Genomic DNA, 25,000 nt, shown 5'->3' on the forward strand with positions numbered 1-25,000 from the left:
TGAACTGAATTGAAATTTATTCCACCAGAAAAGAAATATATATACGCAATCTTTGAACAATTTTATGACATATGACTATGAAAGACAATAAAAGTTGAAAAGAATCTTGCATTGTTGACGGTGTCATTACAGTGTCACAAAAATAAGTTCAAGACACTCAAAGTTTTGTTTCAATGACAAATAGATAGAATGCACCCCTCTGATCGGGTCATGATGAGTGTAGAAATCACTTTGATATAAACAAAAATTCAAGTTTTCCAATCTTTCAAAACTAGCACCTGGTAAAATAGCTGACGATAGGATAACAATAGAAGGTCAAAGGTCATATTAGGTACTTATAGTGGTATAAATCCTAGCAGTTGTCATTGGCTTAGCTTCTAAGATACAATCATACCTCAGATATCCTAGAAATGCAAGTCTTGGTAAACCTAATTTCAAAAACGTATCATAGCACAGTGAAGAACTTTAGTTGGACCATTTCTCTTAACATTTCTCTAAACTACATCAAAGTGATGTTTTGATTACATCACATACTTGATCCAACTTGAATCATGTTGAAAGTGCTCTTTGTTGTTTATTAAGTATAAGATAGAAATTGTTTACTACAGGACTGACTACATTGAGAAACCACAAAGACATAGTTGTGTGCAAGTGGAGCAGTGTGATTTCATTATTGAATGCACAACTTATTTTGTTTTTGTTCTTTTGTGTTACAGTAACAGGCTATGTACACTGTGAAGTGCATGATAACACCAAGGAAGTGATATTTTATGATCCTCAAATCAATACTGCAAACTATAACCAAGCATCGTGCAATGAAAAATGCTATCTTCTTGGCTATCCCTATGCAGCTGTGGCAGAAACTTTACAATGTTTGTGTGGCAATATTCAACAAGATGTCTTAACCAATACATGTGGAAGCTCATGTGAAGACACCACTGTGTCAATAGACTGTCAACGATATGTTTTTCAGGATGGATTTGCTACAAGTGCTTGTATCAGTCTTGATATCAGTAACAATGCAGAATCCTATTTGATGAGAGTTACGTTTTCAGTAAATACCACTATACCTGTTAATATTTACGAGTGGAACTTCAGTGACAATACTGCACTGTTGAATACCACAGACATTTCTGTAGAGCATAAGTTTGCTCTACCTACTACCCATACAGTACTAGTAACAGTATATACAGACATAAAAACTGATGTTTGTAGTCACAAGATTACACTACACAGTCAAGTGCAAGGCAGTCTTCAGTGCCCAAAGAACATCATAGACACATCATCATCTGCTAACATCGCCTTCCTGTTTGACAAGGGGACCGATATTAAGATCGCTTGGATTCCATCTGGTAGGCATTAACTATATTTATCTTCACTTCTCTGTTGAGTAGATTTTTATTTCACATCTATCCCTAGGATATAGTTTGATATACTCCAGTATTTTTTCTTCATTTAGCCAGTAGAATACAAGTGACCGAAGGGCTTTGTTATCTGTAACTCAAAGTGACTAAACATTTATGCTGCAAATATTTTCTGACTGAGTGAAGAAAAATATTGTGGAGATACGTAATAATACTTTCATAAACATATTTTGGGAACCATCAATTATATTCTCTGTTTTCCTTCCCGTGTGAAGGTTTGTTGATAGTTTTACTCAAAATTTCTGCACATGGCCATATTTGATACTATTGTAAATGGAAAGTTCATTCAAATATCTCTAGAATAACTACACATATAGTTGTTTAAGACAATCAAATTTTGAAATTTGACATTTACATTTCACCAATGTAGTAGATTTTTAGGTACAAACAGAAATTAATCAACAGCAAAGTGAATTTTCCACGACATGCTAGCATTGTGTGTTTTGTCTGTGTTTGTTTTTTCTCTCTCTGCCTGTTATGTTTTGAGGAAACTCAAGAATGGCAAAGTATTTAATTGATGGAGCCTTATGAAAAATCAGGAATATTATAACACTGTCTGCAATTTTGAATGTTTTGGTATATTTCATGCACTATCAAACTAAACTTAAGACATGATAGACATAAAGTAGAACGACCAAAGAAGAATTTGCATTATGTGCTATGACTGTATGAAAATTAATAAGGAACAGGTTATAATAATAGTTCATGGTTTTTACAGTTTTAATTCATAAAAAAGGATGGTTAGTTCTTCACCACAACCTCATTAATAATTTACATCAAATATGTTTGTTCAGATTGTTTAAGTTTTATGGTAAGTTTCCATGTATACAACTATTAAAAGTGAAAGTGTATTGTTTTTGTCTTCATTAGGCTATGTTGAGAATGCTGGTAATGTGGAAACCTTTGTTACTGGGATATATGATTTTGGTTACTACCCATTTGATGATCTCCCCTCGTCTACTACTACAGCTACACCTACTCAGACTGTTGTTGCTATCCTACCTGGAATGTTTTTTGAGCACACAGGAAAGATTATCAGCTGGGAGTTTGTCAGCCTGGGAAGTTTAAGTAATGAAGAATTGCATCTTCAAGTGTATGCCCAATCCTGCCCATCTGGTCAAATTCTACTACAACCTGGTATGTGCTGTGTTATTTTACATGTGTATTTTACTTTAAACCTATCATGCCCACTGGTTAAATTCTTCTACCACCTTGTATATGTTGTATTTATTATTGTACACTGACTTTACCCCATCCTGCCCACCTGTTCAAATTCTACTACCACCTGGTATGAGCTGTGCTATTGTGCATAGATTTTACTTATCCTCTAGTCAATTTCTCTACCATCTAGTTTGTACTGTGTATGTACTGTGTATGTAACCTATTGATGTCTGATGTCAGGTTGGCCTTTCTGTGGATATGACATCATAAAGATTTGTTGATCGCAAGATATCTGTAATATCTTACTACAGTGAATATTTTGGAGTACTTTTTATTAAAAATTAGTGTTCTTCATCTGTTTATAAGTTGTTGTCAACAAATAGATCATACTTGATAATTATTATGCAATGCTACTAAAAGCTGCCTTTTTGTAGTTTTGATGGGCGATACTAGTGTTATCCTTTCATAACTAGTTTTAGTGAGATTATCAACAGAAAGTAAATTTATCCTTTTTTTCATTGCAGGTTGTATTGAATTGTGTTCACCATTTGCAGTATGTATACAACCAGAAAACAGTCCCAACTGCAGTAACTATGATGTCAATCAATGCATGATAGAGCCTCCTAGATTTCAATATGGAACCCAGCCACAGTATGAACTGAAATCTGATGTTACAATCCACATCACATCCACAGAAACAACACACTATCAAGTGCAGCTCTCTACCATGATTGATGTTGATCAAGATGATGTGATAGGGGTGCAATATGCTACTACACAACCAATTCATTGCTCTGACCAACTTGCAGAAAATAGTCCAAATAGTGTTTTACAAGGAACAGCATCAACCTGGCTATCTGTTGGAAGTCAGCCTGACAATCTAAATACATGGATTGATAGCAAAGATTATGCTATACGTGCCATTTATACGCAACCATTAGAGTACATTTCAAATGACCCTGCATTCTCTCCACCTAATCTTTCTACAGGGGAATTCACATTCGTTGCTCAAATTCAAACTAAATTGAATACTATTTCTGGTTTGTGCAAAGTGACATTTGCTGATAAAATCAAAAGTCTCACCTTCATCCATCCACCAATTCAGGAGAGTGGAATATCTGAAAACTCTGGTGGCACCATTTTCCTTGAAAAGTCTCAAACCATATTCTTAACAGTACTAGTCATATCGGGCTCTGATTTGTCATCAGAATGGACATTTGAGGACGTAACATTTCCGGTCAACTTTACAAGCTCTTGCCCAACTGCAATAGCTGCATCTGTACCACAATGTAATCCAACTACTGTGCCGTCCACTACATCCTATGCATACTATGAAAAAACTTACGATACATTGGGTAACTATCTTTTACAAGTAATGGTTGATAACCCCATCAACACCAGAAGTACTACAGTTGACATTGTAGTCCAAGAGAGGATCACTGGCCTAGACATCCAAAGAACAACTGTGCTAGCTTTAGTTGGTTATGAACTAGTTTTCACTGCAAATGTGGGAAGTGGTACTTCTGTTACATATCTATGGAGTAAAGACAGCTGGGATACTGCAGCTTCCACAGGCGACCGCCCGGAGTTTTGGTTCACCTTTACTCAAGCCAATAACTATACCATGTCAGTGAATGCTTCCAATGCTTTGAATAGTGCCGTTGCATCAATAGACTTAGTTGTCATAGGAATGCAGCCTTTAGCCAATTTGATGTTTTTGTCAGCTGAAACTGTAATCAGTAGCAAAACTGAAATTTTATTTCAAATCCAATTTCAAGGAGACCAGTACTATAATGTTACAGTCAGCTGGAATTTTGATGATGAGTCTTTAGTTTTTGAAGACACGATTACTCCGTCCATTGGTCCAACCACAGTGTCTACAACTCATACATACAATTCTGCTGGGAATTTTACTATTAATGTGACTGTATTTAACCAGTATGACAGTTTGGCCACACAGTTGGCTATTAATGTTATAGACAGCATAACAGCCGTGAGCATAACTTCATCTAAAGTGATTGCAGCCACACATCAACTGATCACTTTTCAAGCATATATCTCAGGTACAATCTCACCCCCACTATACAGCTGGACAGTTGCCAAAGATAATCAAATTCAGGACAATGTTCAACAATCTGAGCCAATTCTATCAATGAGTTTTGATGCTCCTGGAAATTATGAAATTAAAGTTGAAGCAAGTAACCCAGTGAGCAGTGCCAATGCATCATTGTTTATCAAAGTGGAAGAAGCTATCACAGGACTAACTGTCATTTGTGATGACCCTAACCCAAACCAAGTGAATGCACTGTTATTTTTTACTGTCACTGTGAGCACAGGATCAGATATTATGTATACCTTTGATACGGGTGTTGTTGGAGAGCAGACGATAAGAGATCGAGATGATCCTTTCTTTAACTGGGTTTACAGTGAAGTTGGCACCTACACTTTCACTGTTTATGCTAACAACTCAATCAGCTATGAAAAGACAGAAGTTGAGATTGTGATATTGGAGACATTTTCTCTGAATGACATTGAGTTTCCAAAATGTACTGGTGTGAATGACCCTGTTGAAATATCAGCTATTGTGGGTAAAAACAGTGACACTACACTCCAATATACATGGAACTTTGGTGATTCATCGCCTGTGGATGTAAACAGTAATCAGACAGTCTCACATATCTACAATTCCGCAGGATCTTTCACTGTATCTATCACTGCAGAAGACAGTGAATCACACTCACAAACAGTATCAAGAACATTATGTGTAGAAGAAGTCTTGACTACAGCGGATGTGGAACTGCAACACACATCAGTTGCAGTTGTTGGGGAATCCACTTCGATTTCTTTGATGTTTTTACAATCTACAACTCTCCAAGTTGAATGGCACATTGATGATCAATTGATTACCAACATCTCTGCTGGTGAACTCAGTCATACTTTTAACAATCCTGGGCAGTATGTTATCACTGTGTATGTGTCAAACCAAGTGAGTACTGTCACAATCTCCTCATCAATCCAAGCGGAAGAAGCTGTGGCAGGAATTAATCTCTATGTTGCTGGTTTAGAGGGAAGTATTATGAATGATAATGATAATGATATTCTCTATGTAACCACTGGCAATGAGAATGTTTTCAATGCAAGTGTACAGTTTGGTAGTGATGTGATCTTCACATGGAATTTTGGCATCGACAATGCTATGGGAGCATCTGTATCATTTGTGTACTCTTCTACGGGTGTATATGACTTAACACTTACCGCATCCAATCAAGTTAGTTCAGAAAATAGAACATTTCAAGTACATGCGTTGGACCCAATTACAGGTTTGAGTATTGACATTCACGGCAGCGATGTCATTTCCGAAGGAGAATCCATTAATATTACAGCCACTATCACACAAGGAAATGAAGTGACATTCTCCTGGCAGGTTTGTTCTCCGTGCACCAGTCCTGTGCTTACAACAGACAATAACTACGTACACCAACTCACAAAAACTGGTGTGTACACTGTTAAACTTACAGCTAGCAATAACATCAGTACTTCACCCTCTGTTGAAACGAGTGTGACTGTTTTGGGAGATATTGAAGGACTTAAAATTTACAGTGACTTGGTAGAGGGTTTGTATGCAGTCACAGACAGTGTTTATCCATACAATTTCACTGCCAATGTGACTAGTGGAGTGGTGCAGTCATATCACTGGTCAGTGAAACACTATGGATCAGAACTACACACATCTGATAACCAGGACATGAGTTATACATTCAACATAGTTGGTCAACATAAGATTGGAGTTTTAGCAGCAAATGTTATAAATGACAAGACAGATTTTATTATTGCTGAAGCAATGGAAGTGGTGACAGGTTTTGGAATCTCAAGCAATGCATCTGGATCTATAGTTGCAGTTGGAGAACCCATATTATATGAAGCCACCTATGATACAGGAACCAATCTGACTTTTCAGTGGCAGTTTGATTATGACGGTTTCGTAACTGACGTTCCTTACACTGTGTATACTTGGAAAAATCCAGGATCATTTATGGTTTTTGTTGCTTTCATTAACAAAGTGAGCTCTGAAACTGCATATACCCATCAAATTGTACAAGAATTGATTACTGGAATCACCATCGTTTTGGACACAAGTACAGGTTATTATGTTGCGATTGATCAGACGGTTGCCTATACAGCAAACACAACAACAGGATCTAATATGGTCTATGAGTGGACATTTCCTGATACCTATTATACCAGGACAGTTTCACATACTTTTACATCACTTGGAGTGTTTCAAGTGTCTGTAAAAGCTACAAATGATTTGAATTCTGATGAAACAATGGAAGATATTACTGTGGAAGAGCCAGTCACAGGTTTGCAACTAGGAACAGTGGTGGATACTGTTGCCACAGGAACAGAAATAGAATTCACAGCCACAATTGTAAGCGGCTCAAGTGTCATATACATTTGGAGTGTTTCCACAGATCCAGGAAGTCCTGTTGAAAAATTCCATGGTAATTTCAACTATACATTTACAACTGTGGGAGTGCATACTGTTAGTGTAACAGCCAAGAATGGCCTTGGTTCTGAAACCGATTCTGTGGACATTACTGTGCAGGAGATAATAACAGGGCTTGAAATCATTGACTGCTGCAATACAGTGTATGCGTCAAATGAAGAAATAACATTTGAAGCCAAAGTAGCAACTGGTTCAGATGTCTTGTACGTCTGGGAGGTGGACAACACAGAAATGAAAGGTCAACAAATTAAAGTCACATTTACTTGGACCGGTCAGCACACCATAAAGTTACTGGCATCTAATCTCCTTAGCAATGAAACTATCACAGACCAAGTCACTGTTCAAGAACGTATTCAAAATCTAAGAATAGAAACCAGTGGTATTGAGACTTTGTACTCAGACTATGATGTTACATTCACACTTCATGTTGACAGTGGAAACTCTATCCTGTATACCATGGATTATGGTGACCTTAGTGGACTTCAACACAGTACACACAATGTCTTTATACACAGCTTCAAAGCACCTCGTACGTATCAGGTTAACGCACATGCCAATAACAGTTTAGGTGTTATATCAGCAAAGACAAATGTTACCATTCAGCTTCTGCTATGTTCAGAGCCAAAATTACTCCTTATTGGACCATACAATAGACAAGTTCGGCGTTCAAATGACATATACATAGAATATGACATCAATTTGAACTGGTGCTTAAAGTATACCACAGTGTATGAATGGAAGGTGTTTGAGACTATGAATTGTTCTCTTCGATATGACATGGAACCGATTTCACTCCCTGCGTATGTGAACACGGGTGTTCCCTTATTGCATCTACGAGGACATACACTGGAGTATGGCGAATACTGTTTGGAGTTCAGTGCAAAATTTGAAGACACACCACTCATCAGTGTTGACAGCCTGCGTCTGAGTATATTGTCTAGTCCCTTGGTGGCTGTTATCAGTGGCGGCAGGATCCGTACCACTTCTGTCCAGGATACTTTAGTCCTAGACGCTAGTGAGTCCTATGACCCCGATCTGCCAGCTGATGAACAGACATCTTTGGACTATGAGTGGACATGTACTGGTAGCCCATCAAGTTCAGTAAGTTTTATTTAACCTTGTTGCTATCTTATTAAGGGACTTTGGACCAATTTCCCTGAAAATCAAAGTTCTTAAAATCTCTCCAATTTTTTGGCCTTCCATCTTGCACTGTATAATTAGCCCCCAAAGGGTGAAGCCTGACGGGAGCTACTACGTTGGGTCCCGTCTGTCCGTCCATCCGTCCGTCCATCCGCCCTTCTGTCCTTCTGTGTCCACCTGTGTCTCCAATATGCATGTGCCAATTTCAACCAAACCTTGTACAAATGTCAGATGTTATAGTCTGCATATACACATCACTTTGTTTCAGAAACCCATGATAACAGCAAAATGGCGGCCATATTTGTCATAAATAATCACACTTTGTCCAATAACTCTTGAAGTTTAACAGATAGAGACCTCATTCAAGTGTCTTCACCTGTGTTATCTATCATGAGCTTTTTAATGGCACATTGACTTTTGACCTTGACCTCCATCTTCAAGGTCAAATAGCCATGTTATTGTCAACGTATGTATGTATATCTCTGATATGCCTGGACTGATTTCAATCAAACCTTGTACAAATGTCAGACGCATATACACATCACTTCGTTTCACAACCCCCACGATAACAGCAAAATAGCAACCATGTTTGTTATAAATATTCAAATTTTGGCCGATAGCTCTTGACACTTAACAGATAGAGACCCTATTCAAGTGCTATTGTTCTGGTTATCAATGATGAGCTTTCTAATGACACACTGACTTTTGACCTTGACCTTCATCTTCAGGGTCAAATAGCTATGTCTTCATACTTCGAAATCATTAAGATAATATAAATATTAATGCTAAGGTGCCTGAAATTGTCAAGGATCTACACATAATAGATAAGAAATGAACAACCCTTTTAGGTGTTGACAGTGTATCTTTTTGATTGCCTTGCCATAGTTGTCCTTTTTGAACTGAAAGTCTGCGACATAATGTACAAACTAAAAAACTTGTTGTAGTCACTACATGGAATACTTTTCTTTCTTTTTTTTTGGGGGGGGGGGGGGCGCTATGTCTTCCATGAAGACTTCTTGTATATTCATTGGCCTTGCATCTTGCACTGTATTATTATATAATGAATGTAAGACATCATAGTGAATTGTAAAACACTAATAGTCAGCTCGCTTCTTTAGAAAAAAAGCACAAGCTAAGTTTAATTATTTTTTTTACAATATGCTTCTTCCATCTGTCCATCCATCCTTCCATAATACATTATTTCTCAGACATTCAATGTCCAATCTCTTTCAAATATAGCACAAAGGTGACAATGTCATATGCACATCACTTTGTTAGCACTACTGAACTGATATGGTTCAATAGTGCTAACTCAAACCCAGGTTCAGTTTTCAAATCCAGCCATTTCGTGTATTATCACAGACACATTGTAGTGTTTATTTGTTGCCACCAATTTCTTTCAAACCATGCCTCCATGCAGTTACATAGAAGTAAAGTATTGGGGGGGGGGGATTTCTTCTTTGAAGACTTGATAATATTCCACAACAACCAATTGACTGGATAATTGTAACTGGAAATCCCTCACAATGGGTGTGCTTTTGGAATATACATGGGTGGATATTTTTAACTTGGGCTGCACACCAGCATCTGAAAATTTGGGGAGTACCCCACCCCCACATCCCTTCCTGGGATGACTGTCACAATAACCCTTTATCTGAACAGTGAAGTCATTCAGTAGAGCTATAGTCATCACAAAATGTGTGTGTGTGTGTGTGTGTGTGTGTGTGTGTGTGTGTGTGTGTGTGTGTGTGTGTGTGTGTGTGTGTGTGTGTGTGTGTGTGTGTGAACGGCTTCAAGTCAAAACTGCCAGACCAATTTGCTTTAAATGTGGTGAGGACATTACTTTGGATGTGTATATGCAAAATTGTTCAAATGAAAATGATTGCATCAGAAATGTGCATTTTGGGTCAAGAAAACATGATTTTGGTAAAATAACACTGAAACTTCAAAACTACTGGGTATATTGGCCTGAAATTTGGTGGGAATGTTTGTGCAATGGGTAGATGAATTGTTTAAGACATGATAATTTCATCTGATTCAGTGATATGCAAATAAGGACTTTTTGGTCAAAAATCTTTAATTCTGAAACTACAGGGCAAATAGGGCTGAAATTTGTTGGGGATGCATGCAGGGATATGTTGATGAACATATTGACACAAATAGCCCTAGCAAGACCACACCCATACCAACAGCCAACTGGTGGTATATGTTACAAAGAGAGCAACAGGGATTTAATAGACAAGTAGATAGACGTTCCAAAAATGAACATATGTATACCTAGTAACAAGACCACGCCCATAACAACAGTCAAAATTATGGTGTGTGTGGCTACGATGACAACAGGGCTGGACAGGCAAATGGGTAAACATTCAACAAATGAACACATATACGCCTAGCAACTAGCCCATGTCCATAGCAACAGTGAAATGGTTATGTATATTGCAAAAATAATAACATAGATGGTTAGGCAAGTGGAAAAGCTTTTAAAAAAAAGAGAATATAGACTATATAATTGTGCTACAATGCCATTGGTGCTATATTTTAGATAGATTCATCGGAGATGCAGAGGGCAAGCATTCTTCGAGTGATACCATAAGTGCTTTAATAATAATAGTAATACTAATGATTTATTTGTTATATAGAGTATTTCACATTCTTTCAACTCTACAGACTTGTTCAATATAGTATATATTATTACATGTATCATTAGTCAATTTCTTTAGAACATCTACAGTAATCGGGAAATGTATCTGTCCAAGCTGTGTTAGTAGGTCTGATCCATATCACTGTGATTAACATTTAGGTCCAACATTACCAAATGGTACTATTATTTACGGTTGATTCCATTATTCCTGTAGGTATTAAGCTTTTTGATCCAGAAATTTTGCGAGTTAGTGTATACATTTTGTTTTGCCATATCTTCTTGAGTCTGATTATTTTGTGTGTATTACAGGGAGTGGTGTGATAACTTGATAACGTTTGATATTGGGTCTGTTTTGTTTTTGTTGTGTGTTGATTATGATATGGTTCTGTCCCCCATTTTTCTCTGTGTATGATACGTTTACACTTATCGTAGTGTATGACTTACATCACATTTGTTGGTTTGCAGTCTGTGTGTCCTTTAGTTATGTAAGTAGTGCTGTCTGGTCCTGTCAAATCAGATGTTGTTATCATGTATTTACAGATTACACACTATGGCAGTAATTTATTACATGTATGATAAAATATGATGGTGTTTATAGTCAGTACTGGTCATTTCTATTTTGTATGAGTACCAAACAAAAGTTTAGTAAGTGTGTACATTGAGGGCGCTATACATACCTGATAAGATTGGAGCAATGTCATAATTTCATTTTGTGTTCTTTTGAAACGAAATGACAGATTCACAAAGTATGCATTGATCCATCAATCTATATCTATTTCAGGGTACAGGTACTGAAAGTACAGACAGTGTGTGTTTTTCTGGTACACTTACCGAGAGTGAAATCATTATAGAAGCTGGCAAACTTACTGCAGATGTTACATACACCTTTGAGCTTACTGTCAGCAAAGTTGACCGTACCTCTGGAAACAGCAAACAAAAGGTCAGAAATTTTTCATTCTGTAGAAAATTTCTAAGATCATATAATTCATTTCATCCAATGTCCCAATTTCTTCAAAGATGTTGGCCATGCAAGTGCCTCTTGCTTGCAAAATTGTCTTTGGGCAGCATTACTTAATTTCTCACCGACCCTTTATTTCTTCCATCTGGTAAAATGAAACAAAAGGTCAACACCCTTTACAACAGGATTAGGCAAAAAATAAATAGATAATAATAATTTGTGTTTATGATAACATGGCCTCAGAAAATAGATTTAAGTCAGGAATTTATTTCATTTTATTTTATCTTTTTGAAAAATATTACTTCGACTCGAAAACAAACGAAATGTCGGTCAGAATACCCCTTCTGTGATAGTTTGATGAAATATGTACAGACATCGCTGGGGAAAGAAAACAGATATATATGAAGATCAAGAAGACAAAGAATTTCTTATCTTTTTGTTTAAATGTTTAAAAAACTCGTCAGGTTCAGAGGCTTAAACTAGGGTTGGTTGGGTTTATCACAATTTCATTTTGGGCTGTAGAAAAAATTACATCACTAATTGTCAGATGGTGATCTGAGCAATAATTATCATTTTATGTAATTTTGGATCATAAATAAAACAAATGATTCAAAGTTTCCTTCTGATGTCAGTTGTCATTTCTAAGTCATTGAGAATGTTAATGTAGACTTATGAATTGAAAGTATCACCAACAAGTACTCATACACTTACTTTTTCACAAATTGTTTAAACCGATCACCAGGCAGACCAACCCTTGCCATAGTTGTTAATGTGTTATAATGAGAAACTTAGGGTGCCCTTGAATACACAAAGTCTTTTATTCCACAGAGTGTTAGGACTTTAATGTAAATGTGGATTTACTTGCCTGTTCTATTGAAGATAATGAAAGTCACAAATACAAAAATCAATGTGTATCTCCCACCATAAATTAATATGCAGTAAAAATACTATAGTCGTAATATGTGCCTTTTGAATGTTATATTATTCATCCTCCCCATGTTAGGCAGATTACTATATGCAGATGTACACTATAGCAGTAATTTATAATTGTTTTCATTTTCAACAGGTGATTGTCAAAGAAAATACCCAACCATCAGTGTCTATCAGTTGTCGAACATGTCATCTCCAACCAAGAGTTAGTGTTAGTGCCAGTCATCGTGTATCTATGCGAGGTCGCTGCTCAAATTGTTTCCGTACACAAGTAACTTATGAATGGAGCGTGGTGAGAGAGGATAATGAGGTCCTAGAATTGAACATGGAAACAACAACCACAGGGGGTAACTCCCCCAACTTAGTAATTCGTAAAGGGGCAATAGTCAACGGCTATGAATATACCTTTGTATTGACAGTAACAGATAAATACAATACAAAGTTTTCAGAACCTGGGTATGCAGAAATGCGACTGCCTCCAAATGAGCCACCTAGTGGAGGTACTTGTGTGGTGTCCCCAGACCAGACCATAGCATTGGAAGGCATGTTAGATTTTGAATGCCAAGACTGGTATGATGAAGACAACCTGGATGAACCTCTCAGATATTCTGTAGTTGTTCAACGTCGAACTGATAACAGTGAGGCTGAAGCATACATTCTGTACTGGGGAACACAACAGAAGTCTAGTGTCACAACTCCAGTTGGACTTGACATATTGGATAATATCATTTATGTCAACATATTAGTTGAAGATAGATTTGGTGTACATACAGTTGGCTACAATGGGTAAGTATTGATGTTAAAAAATAGATTTGGTGTACATACAGTTGGCTACAATGGGTAAGTATTGATGTTAAAAAATAGATTTGGTGTACATACAGTTGGCTACAATGGGTAAGTATTGATGTTAAAAAATATGTGTACATGTAGTTATAAGAATGTGTTTACATGTTATGAAATATATACAGTTATAAAAGATATTTACAGTTATGAAAAATATGTTATAAAGAAATATGTATACTAGAAGTATAATTTTACATAATATATATAGTTTTAAAAATTTTTATAGTTATGAAAATATGTATTTTGTAAAAAAAAAAATATGTATCTTTGTGAAAATCCAAGTATCTGAAAATATGTATATTTTTTGAATAAATATGTATAGTTATGAATATATATTTAGTTATAATCAATGTGTATTGATAAAAAATATGTATTTATGAAAAGTCCATGCTTGTTTACCACTAGACAGCAACCTGACAATTTCAGTCAATTTTTCTGTCAATCTGTGGATGTGAAGTATTAATTGCAGAGATATTGATAAACTGTGTCTTACCTGACTGCTGTATATTCAACTGAATATTTAATGAATTTTCTCCTTTCCCTACAGAACTCTTGAAGTTTTACTACCTGTGCTAGACAACACAACATTGTCAATGTCGCAATGGCTATACGAGAAGTCCATCAATGAACTCCAGTTCTTTCGACAAACACATGATCCACAAAAAGTGACTGCATATGGTACTGCCTTGGTAACAGTTCTGAATGCTGAAAGTAAACATGCAGATTCAACTGATTTCCAATACCGAGTTGATACCAGGACCAATATTATTGAATCTGTGACGGAACTAAAGATTAGTACGATGACAGTTGTCAAGCAGATTTCTTCAGTCTTAGTGCAGAGCACAGTAAGTACACCATGTCTATTCAAGTTGAGTTTATGAAATTTTGGGGAATATTTGCTTTAGGGGAGATGTCATTCTATTTGCTATAGCTGCACTAGCTAGAACTGGAACATTTTTAGCACAACTGAGGTTCAGTAATGTGATTTTGAGATCCGTCTGAAATTTAGTGGGAACATTCTTTGGTGTGTTTAGATTAAGAAATGTTCATGACATGATGATTCCATCAGTGATATGCAAATTAGGGCTAAAAATGTGTCTTTTTGGTCAAAAATCTTTAATTCCATAACTACTGATCGAGCAGGTTTTAATGAAATTTAATGGGATGCATCTTGGGGTGTATAGATAAAGAAATCTTAAGCATATAATGATCTCATCAGTGATATGCAAATTAGGTGTTTCTTCAAAATATTCTGATACAATTGGCCCTAGCAACCATAACCATGCCCTTAGCAACAACCAAATGCATTATATATTTTGGTCAAATAACAACATCATCTGGTAGGCAAGAACATGCCATTAGTTTAAAGGCCAGAGTTTCAATCCCAGGTTCTCACATTAGTGTTATATCTTATAAGTGGAATCATTGTGGTTACGTTCGATTATTATTTTGTTCTGAACCAAGTTGTTTCGATAATTCTGCCAGATAATTGTTTTTCACACCTGAAATCTTTGGTCTTCATTGCAGTCATACCTTGATGAACTATTGTCCACCATGACTTTTGATGACATCACTATCACGTTAATGAACATACTTTTGGTGACAGACGATTTCCTTGACGATGGAGAAGATCCTGAAGGTATTCCAGCTGATTCAGTGCTGACGGTCATATCCAATGTCATAGATGCTCTCAACTTATACATCATTGAACAGGACAAATTGTTTGACAAAGTGTACATTGATGAAAAAGAGAGGCAGGCTCTGATACTTAATTTCATTATTCAGGCACAGAAACTCCTCAGTCTCCTAGTTAGAGCCAAAGTAATACATGAATTACCAGCACAGGTGGCATCACCTGGGATTCAAGGTGTCGGCCAGCGTTCTAACCAGGCAACGGCTTCATTACTTCTTGAAGTGAATGGATGTAAGTTTGAGATACCATCCGGTTTGTTCAACGTCACTGTAGGTCCCGACGTTGAGTTCTTGGAGGTAATGATGTGCAACAACAAAAACCCATACACATGGGGTACAGCAAACAGCCTTAATATAACATCACGTGTCCAGATGCTGGAATACAGGAACAATGACGGTACACTCATCCCTATAAAAGACCTAGATGAAAGTCAACGGATCACAATGAAAATGCAGAGGGGCTCTAAGACCTCAAAGTTTCTTAACCTACTGAATGACTTACCTTTCTCAAAGAATAACACTCGTATCGACTCATTTGCATGTGATCCACAGACCAATATGATGTACATGTCTGTAGAAGTGTTACCAATCCTGACTGGTGCTTTCATGTTGTCAGATCTCCCCAAGTCATTCATACCATCATCCATGCATATACAAGTGAGGTACACACCTATGAATGACAAGAAAGAACCCAAACATGAGTCATCAATAACAGTGTATCTTGGTATTTTGGAGGAACCAACAGAGGACAATTATATTGAAATGTTGACAATCACAGAAGAAGATATGGATTCAGATCATACTTCATATACCTTTTTCATATCTGAGCAGTAAGAATTATTTTAAATTATTTCTTAGATTTTTCATTTTGTCAACTATACTGTCGATTCTCGGTACCTGTACTAGCATTTCACCTCACATAGCTATACTGTTGATTCTCGGTACCTGTACTAGCATTTCACCTCACATAGCTATACTGTCGATTCTCGGTACCTGTACTAGCATTTCACCTCACATAGCTATACTGTCGATTCTCGGTACCTGTACTAGCATTTCACCTCACATAGCTATACTGTCGATTCTCGGTACCTGTACTAGCATTTCACCTCACATAGCTATACTGTCGATTCTCGGTACCTGTACTAGCATTTCACCTCACATAGCTATACTGTCGATTCTCGGTACCTGTACTAGCATTTCACCTCACATAGCTATACTGTCGATTCTCGGTACCTGTACTAGCATTTCACCTCACATAGCTATACTGTCGATTCTCGGTACCTGTACTAAAATTAAAACCAAATCACTGAGCGAACAGATATTGATGAGTGCACCACTTACCTACCATATTTTGGCAAAGTGTGCCAGGGTGTGATACAAAACAATTATTGCACTGATTCGATGAATGCACTTTCCATTGAATGACAATAGAAGAGATACTGCGTGTATGATAATAGCTGTCTTTCTTTTGTTTTTCTTTCAGTGATTATGACCCTAATGATATGTATTATCTTTTACTAACCAACAACTACAAGCAGACAAAAGTGAACGTTTCCATGGGTGTTTATTTCTCATCTTGTCAATTCTACAATGAAACAGTAAATGAGTGGGAAAGCAGTGGTTGTTCACCACTTGAACAGTCAATGGCATCCTGTACTGTCTGTAGTTGTAGCCATCTGACATCTTTTGGTAGTTCTGCTGCTTCTGACTTGGTTTCTGTAGACTTTATTGGATGGGTAAGTAGGGTTAGACTGAATGACTCCCAAGTGCTTATTTACTGCAGTGTAAAATTCCTCTCATGAATATTCATTGTTCAACCATGAATATATTATTCCTGCGGACTCCAATATTGCAATGGTCCACAGCAAAGATACCCTATAAAGCCACAAGATCAACGTGATGTTTCTCTGAAATCCAAAATAATTGTAGGTGATGTAAAATTATGAAATGATGTTCCAGAACTCGTAGTTCATGAAAATGTCTCTATTTGAATTTCATGATACGACGTTCCCCTTTAACTGATGTTTGTGATGTTCCCATTTCTTCTTACTTCCCCACCCTAACAAACATGGTCCTCTGTTGAGACTTCAATCGTTCAACTGTAGATGAGTCAGGAAATTTTTCCACGGCCATCAGAATTAACCTGTTTACAATACAGCATCTAATGGTGTATTTGTTTATTACTTCAACAGAGAGCAAATACAAATACAAGCATTGTAGCAGTCATCACACTGTGTGCTGTTAGTGCCATTTACCTTGTTGCCGTACTAGTGGCTAGATGGAGAGATGGTGTCGATCTACGGCGTGTTGGAATCGTACCGCTGTGTGGTAAAGAAGCCTCGTTTAAATATGAAATAACAGTGAAAACAGGAATGAGACGCGGTGCTGGTGAGTTGTTTTAATGACATTAGAAGAAGGTGCCTACAGCTACAATTCTGTGGGAATGCATGTTTTTTTGTCATAGCCTGTAAAGTATGCCATGATAGGGCGCCCTCACACATCAATCAACCCCTTTCACCTAGTCTGTAAGGTATGCTATGATAGGGCGCCCTCACACATCACTCAACCCCTTTGACCTAGTCTGTAAGGTACGCCATGATAGGGCGCCCTCACACATCAATCAACCCCTTTCACCTAGTCTGTAAGGTACACCGTGATAGGGCGCCCTCACACATCAATCAACCCCTTTCACCTAGTCTGTAAGGTACACCGTGATAGGGCGCCCTCACACATCACTCAACCCCTTTGACCTAGTCTGTAAGGTATGCTATGATAGGGCACCCTCACACATCACTCAACCCCTTTCACCTAGTCTGTAAGGTATGCCATGATAGGGCGCCCTCACACATCAATTAACCCCTTTCACCTAGTCTGCAAGGTATGCCATGATAGGGTGCCCTCACACATCAATCAACCCCTTTCACCTAGTCTGCAAGGTATGCCATGATAGGGTGCCCTCACACATCAATTAACCCCTTTCACCTAGTCTGCAAGGTATGCTATGATAGGGCGCCCTCACACATCAATCAACCCCTTTCACCTTGTCTGTAAGGTATGCCGTGATAGGGTGCCCTCACACATCACTCAACCCCTTTCACCTAGTCTGTAAGGTATGCCGTGATAGGGCGCCCTCACACATCACTCAACCCCTTTCACCTAGTCTGTAAGGTATGCCGTGATAGGGTGCCCTCACACCTCAATCAACCCCTTTCACCTAGTCTGTAAGGTATGCTATGATAGAGTGCCCTCACACATCAACCCCTTTCACCTAGTCTGTAAGGTATGCCATGATAGGGCACCCTCACACATCGGTCAACCCCTCCCATGGTGAGAGGAGGCTGATGAACGTGAGAGCAGAGTAACACGAAATATCTTACAGTCTAAGTTAATCCAATTATTCAAGTTGATACTTTTTAAGATTAACACAGCTATACCTAATTAGTGCTCAACCATGTTATGTATTAAGCTAATCACTTCACAAGAAATAGGATATACACAGTATTTTGTGAAATAGTGATCACCCTATTTACCCTTTAAGGAAATATGCTGTAATTTCCTTTACAACTCTCCAGTTTATAATAGAACGCTTATAGTCAGTGTGAAATGTTCACACTATCAAACATTTTGTATTTCCCTCAGCATATCCTGTGATTAAGGGCTTAGTGTTAATTTGATTTGATTTCTTTCCTTTGTACGTACAGGTACATCAGCCCATGTAGGGATCAACATGTATGGTGAACATGGTAAGAGTGGTACACGTCATCTCAGCAAAGCTGGAGCATTTGTCAGAAATAGTCTTGATATGTTCCTTGTAGCCACAGATACTCATCTAGGTGATATCTGGAAAATCCGTATTTGGCATGACAATACTGGACTGAATCCATGCTGGTATCTATCACGGGTTATGATCAGAGATCTGCATACTGATAAAAAATTCTACTTCATATGTGGACAGTGGTTGACACTTACCAGTGAAAACAGTATGGTGAAGAAAGAATTCATGTCAGCTGACTCAGCACAATTGTCCAAATTCTCAACCATCTTCTCTGCTGAAGTTATTCGCGGTTTCTCTGAGAGACATCTTTGGTTTTCTGTGTATGAAAGACCTCTGAGAAGTTGGTTTACCCGAGTACAAAGAGTTACATGCTGTACTACATTGGCATTCTTGTTGCTATGTTTGAACTCACTCTGGTATGGCCAGATACACCAAGAGACTCGGGTAGAATGGATTTCATGGCATGAAGGCATGATTGGTCTTTTGACAGCAGCAGTTGGTCTCATCATTGTTCTTATTGTGGGAGAAATCTTCCGAAATACAAGATATAAGGTAAGATTTCTTATCAGGCACAGTAGGCTTTTTGCGCCATCTATTGGCAGCACCTAAACACTCATTTCATACAGTGTAACACTTTTTTAGTCCCCAACATACACCACCCGTAGGGGACTTATACATTGAGTTCTGCCTGTGCATCTGTGCGTGTTCACCCTCATATCTCTGGCATACACCAACCAATTTCAACCAAACCTGACACAAAGGTAACATAGTATATGAGATGTATGCCCTTCACTTTATTTTGTGACTGAATCAAATTTGGCTTAATGGCGGCCATATTTGTCATTAAATTTCACAATATGCTTCATAACTTTGGAGGTAATATGCTACGTATTGACTCCATTCAAGTGCCTACACCCATAATATCAAATTTGAGCTTTCTTTTAAGACCTTGCCCTTTGATCTTGAAAGTCTTCTTCAAGGTCAAATAGCCATCTCCATAGCTTTTTGAATTAACATTTGAAGTTATAATATTTTAATCATGACATTAATAATTGGGTTTTACTATGTGAGGCATTATGCACATCACTTAATTTCATGACCTTGATCTGTATAGCAAAATGACGGCCATATTTGTGATTAAAAAACATATTGCAAACTTGCCTGTTATCTCCAAAAGTTTGATACATATGGACACCATTCATAAGTGCCTACCCTCATATTATCAATGATGAGCTTTATGAGACATTGATGTTTGACCTTGACAAACATTTTCAAGGTGAAATGACAAAATGTTATTCACTACTTTGGCCAGAAATAAAAAAGTTGAAGTTATTTCAAATGGAGCCCTCTTTGGGGAAAATTTTGAATATTTTTTTTTGATGAAGCAAAGTTTGAGAACCTATTTTGTGTTTACAGAAATATTGATAAGATCTTGTCTATTTTCTTGTTTTTTTTCCTGTTTTACCAGGTGACTGTATTAGACTATAGTAATAAACCCATGACTGCACAGACTGTAGAAATGGATGCATTGTGTGAACTGTCTCAAACTGGTGGCTCTGTCATTGCATTTGGAGGACAAGGCAACATTCTCAAGGCAATGGGAACTGCTGTAAGTTGTTACTTATCATGCATAGACAATAAAATGTACCTCAAAAACTCAATAAAATATTGCAGGCTTATTCATCAGACACATTTCCTGCAAACCAACATGGACCACACTCAAGATACACAAGTTTTGTGATCTTCAAATGTGGAAATCCCAATACTTCAGAATGTTTTTATTTGAAATTAAGTGTTTTCACCCTTCTTCCTGCTTTCTGTGTGTGATTAGTTGACGGCAGTAGTCTGGCAAGGATAATCCGAGAAATAGATAATTAAATGAATATTCATAAACCATGTCAGGCTGGCTGCTCTGGTCTATGGATGTAAACACATATTAAACTTTGTGGATGCATTGTTAACATGATTAAAAACTATTGTGTTTGTGTACAGGGGGCGTGTGTGATTAGTTGAAGGCAGTAGTCTGGCAAGGATAATCCGTGTGTGATTAGTTGACAGCAGTAATCTGGCAAGGATAATCCGAGAAATAAAAATAGATAATTAAATGAATATTCATAAACCATGTCAGGCTGGCTGCTCTGGTCTATGGATGTAAATACATATTAAACTTTGTGGATGCATTGTTAACATGATTAAAAACTATTGTGTTTGTGTACAGGGGGCGTGTATCAAACATTGTGATAGCTTTAGACACTTGCCTCAGGATGAAACAACTGCAGCATTGGCATGTGATGATGATGATGATGATGATGAGTATGACGAGGATGAAGATTTTCTAAGCAGTTTCCACAACAACAATGTGAAGCTGAATAAACTTGGATGGCCAGTCCCGACAAAATCCAAGGTTTGTACACTTAATGTATGATGTGACATGACAGAAAAGTTTGTACACTTATTGTGTGATGTGACATGATAGAAAAGTTTGTACACTTAATGTGTGATATGACATGATAGAAAAGTTTGTACACTTAATGTGTGATATGACATGAGAGAAAAGGAAAATACAAAATAAGAATCCAACAGTGTGTATGATGATATCTAAATTACCTTGCAATCACTAATTTGTAACCATGACAACGTTGTCAACTGTAAAACCAAAGGGGCCTACTAGGTGTGTATCATGTCCTAAAATGGAAAAAGTGGAATGTTTGAGAGACAGTGTGAATACAGGAAAGAGAAAATAAGAGAGAGAGAGAGAGAGAGAGAGAGAGAGAGAGAGAGAGAGAGAGAGAGAGAGAGAGAGAGAGAGAGAGAGAGAGAGAGAGAGAGAGAGAGAGAGAGAGAGAGAGAGAGAGAGAGAGAGAGAGAGACACACACACACACACACACACACACACACACACACACACACACACACACACTCTCTCTCTCTCTACTGTACATACAAAGACATACATAAACCTTTTCATTAATTTTTTTTCTTTATTTTTTTCAGTCTCCAACTTTACCTGAACTAGGGTGAGTCAAAATGCTTATTAATTTAAATGATTAATGTATTTTTGAGCTCTTCTTGAAATATTGATTGATATCAATATCATCAGTGATTTTACAGAAATGTTATCAACATTTTTAGAAAAAGTAAGAAAGGGACTTGACAACAATAAAATGGAGAAGTTGATTTGATATAGTTATTATGGGAAGAAGAATAGAAATGAATTTAACTTGTAATTGGTAATATTAAACCTGCACTATTTGTAACTGGATGTAACTGCAATATTTCCCCTGACATTCTAAAATAAAAACAAACAAGCCATAAGACATTTTGAATAGTATAAGACTAAATTTTGTCTGTGTTTTAATTTTGCAGGCCACTGGAGAAGGGGAAATGGTGGTCCTATGAAAGTATTCTAAGCTGGCCTGAAGAGTTACCGTCACATGATGGGTCACTGAAAGTCAAGAAAGCAGGCACTCATGTCAAACGTACACAGAGTGGTGCAAGGTTAGAAAACACATAAAAACATCAATAAATCTTGATAGTAATTAATAGGCATGTTACTAAACTTATAAATATGACTTACATTAAATTGTCACCAATGTGAGGGAATATTGAACAAATTTCCACCCACAAACCACAAAAAACGTGTGCTATAGATATTGTCTAAAACAAATTACTCGGAAAGAATTTCATTAAATTATTCAAAAGAAAGTTTCAACTGTCCCTGCAGTGACTGTGTGAGTGATACATGAAAACCCTGGAAACTCAAAATATAACACTAGATTTTCATATTTGTCTAAAACGATGTGTTTTTATTAACACATCAGAAGTCAAAGCATTGTGAATGTCAAATTGTATGTATTGATATGTGTATAAACATACTAGTAAAGTACAGTGCATTCAGTTTCTTTGATACCAGTAAATTTCGGACATTTGTCTGAGTTTGAACTTTCCATACACATACTAGCCAAAGTGTGTAATAGTATTTAATAATAATGAACAATTTTTTTTTATAAATGTAGGAAACAAGGGGTTGCAGGAACAAGCAATGGATTGGATAAACAAGATGATTCTTTGGAAGAACTGATCAATGATATTGATGATGTACCAACAACTCAGCATCAACGTTCACATCCTAAATTGAGGAGAACCAAGTTTCCAACTTCTCATAAAACAAATAATCTGACCAAAGATACTTTTACACCAAGAGCTGATCCAGACTTGACCCATACAAGGTGAGAAAATCCCAATTTTATCGTAATTTGTTGAATCCTAGAAATAACTACATTTGTAGTAGTGTTCTCCCTGAACATAGCCCTTTTGCAATTCCTTAAGCATCAAATAAAAGTTGTATGCCAAATCACTTAAATCATTTTATCAAAAGTGTATGAAGCAGCCACCTGACCCCAGACTGTCTCTTTCTTGTCTGAAACCAGGACTTACAGAATGAGTTGTCAGTCCCTGTATAGTCTTCTTGTGAATAAATTCTCGGGAAACTGCTCTTTTGATTTGTAAAGAAAATGCAAGTTCTAATCTATTTGAATCTTAAGTCAGTAACTATATGACTTTCTGAGTCAATTAACCATCACCCACAAACTAATTATCTGTATAGTTAACCACTTGTAAACTTTTGTAGGTTGTTATTTTCTGTAATAGGTGTTTAATACCCAAGTTACTTTTAAATTCTTGTGATGTATTCTTTCTGTGATAATTGTCACCAAAGTTGGCCACTGGTCAAGTTTTGTATGTTTCCTTTCTGTCATTGTTACCCAAAGCAACCATTATTTATAAACTTTAGCAATGTTTTCTCTCTGTAATAGTTGTCATCCAAGTCAGAAGATAGGAAGTGCTGGGAGTTCAAGATCAAGACCACATGATGAGGGTGAGACTGTGAACAACACTGGAAGTACTGACGGACTTTATACTGCAGTGTCTACAACTATGAGTACCCTGGAAAGTTCTAAACCTAACACTTTTATGTCAGGAAAAGGTAATCCATTGAAAGGCACTACAAATATTTATATAGGAAATTGAACAGAGTATGGTGCTAGCTTCAAAATGTGGTGGCCCTGAAGAACACTGTCTGTACTAGTTGTCAACCAAGTTGAACAATTTTGGACTGGATAAAACCATTATTTTAATTCTTTTCTAATTTGTAATAGTTACTACTCAAATTGACCACTATTTAACTGCTATTTACTATACAAATATCTTTGACTTGCAGAAAGAGAAAGATCAAGGACACATTTGAGGAGTAGTACTGGGAATAGAAACTCTTCTAAAAGAAGAAAATGTTACCTGCCATCTTGTTTCCTGTATGTGAATTACATTACATGTTTTGTATTGTGTGCTGGTTCTGTTGGCCTAACACTATATTACGGAAACAAATTCAGCGTCAACCAAGCAGTGCAGTGGCTGATAGCAGTCAGCATAGCATTCACATCATCAATCTTTCTACTTGAACCGCTCAAGGTAAGAAAGACAGAATTTTTGTCTTTTTTTATTCTGTAAACTCTTAATATTGGGGAATATGAAGTACAGCATAGAAACACAAAATATATAATATATAGATTTATTCAAAGGAATAAGGATGTAATAAGTTATTACTCAGAGTTTCATGCTTCAAGTGATCTTCAGACAACAAAATTGGGATTGTCAATGTCGCTACATGCACTTATACTTACACTTATAATGTGTGTGTGTGCGTATGTGTGTGTGTGTATGTGTGTGTATGTGTATGTGTGTGTATGTGTGTGCGTGTGTGTGTGTGCATGCGTGTGTATGTGTGTATGTATGTGTGTGTGTATGTGTATGTGTGTGCGTGTGTGTGTGTATGTGTGCGTGTGTTTGTGTGTGTTTGTGTGTGTTTGTGTTAATATATTCAATAACCCATGACTTCTATAATGCACACATACTAATGTCAATATCACA

The 25,000-nt window shown here is 37.0% G+C and overlaps 1 protein-coding gene across 1 annotated transcript in view; it reads left to right on the plus strand.

Moving 5' to 3' along the window:
- Positions 1–25,000, plus strand: part of LOC144434767 (polycystin-1-like) — an 85,713-nt gene that overhangs the window by 47,533 nt on the left and 13,180 nt on the right. The window contains exons 9-25 of the mRNA XM_078123250.1: positions 717–1,352; positions 2,295–2,561; positions 3,110–8,193; positions 11,658–11,816; positions 12,901–13,550; positions 14,155–14,452; positions 15,135–16,129; positions 16,783–17,035; positions 17,492–17,687; positions 19,001–19,626; positions 20,543–20,683; positions 21,293–21,478; positions 22,070–22,092; positions 22,442–22,573; positions 23,092–23,304; positions 23,890–24,074; positions 24,294–24,541. Of these exons, the coding sequence (XP_077979376.1) occupies positions 717–1,352; positions 2,295–2,561; positions 3,110–8,193; positions 11,658–11,816; positions 12,901–13,550; positions 14,155–14,452; positions 15,135–16,129; positions 16,783–17,035; positions 17,492–17,687; positions 19,001–19,626; positions 20,543–20,683; positions 21,293–21,478; positions 22,070–22,092; positions 22,442–22,573; positions 23,092–23,304; positions 23,890–24,074; positions 24,294–24,541 (10,292 nt within the window). The remainder of the gene's footprint in view (positions 1–716; positions 1,353–2,294; positions 2,562–3,109; positions 8,194–11,657; positions 11,817–12,900; positions 13,551–14,154; positions 14,453–15,134; positions 16,130–16,782; positions 17,036–17,491; positions 17,688–19,000; positions 19,627–20,542; positions 20,684–21,292; positions 21,479–22,069; positions 22,093–22,441; positions 22,574–23,091; positions 23,305–23,889; positions 24,075–24,293; positions 24,542–25,000) is intronic.

Source organism: Glandiceps talaboti, chromosome 5, assembly GCF_964340395.1.
Source record: "Glandiceps talaboti chromosome 5, keGlaTala1.1, whole genome shotgun sequence".
Classification (NCBI taxonomy): domain Eukaryota; kingdom Metazoa; phylum Hemichordata; class Enteropneusta; family Spengelidae; genus Glandiceps; species Glandiceps talaboti.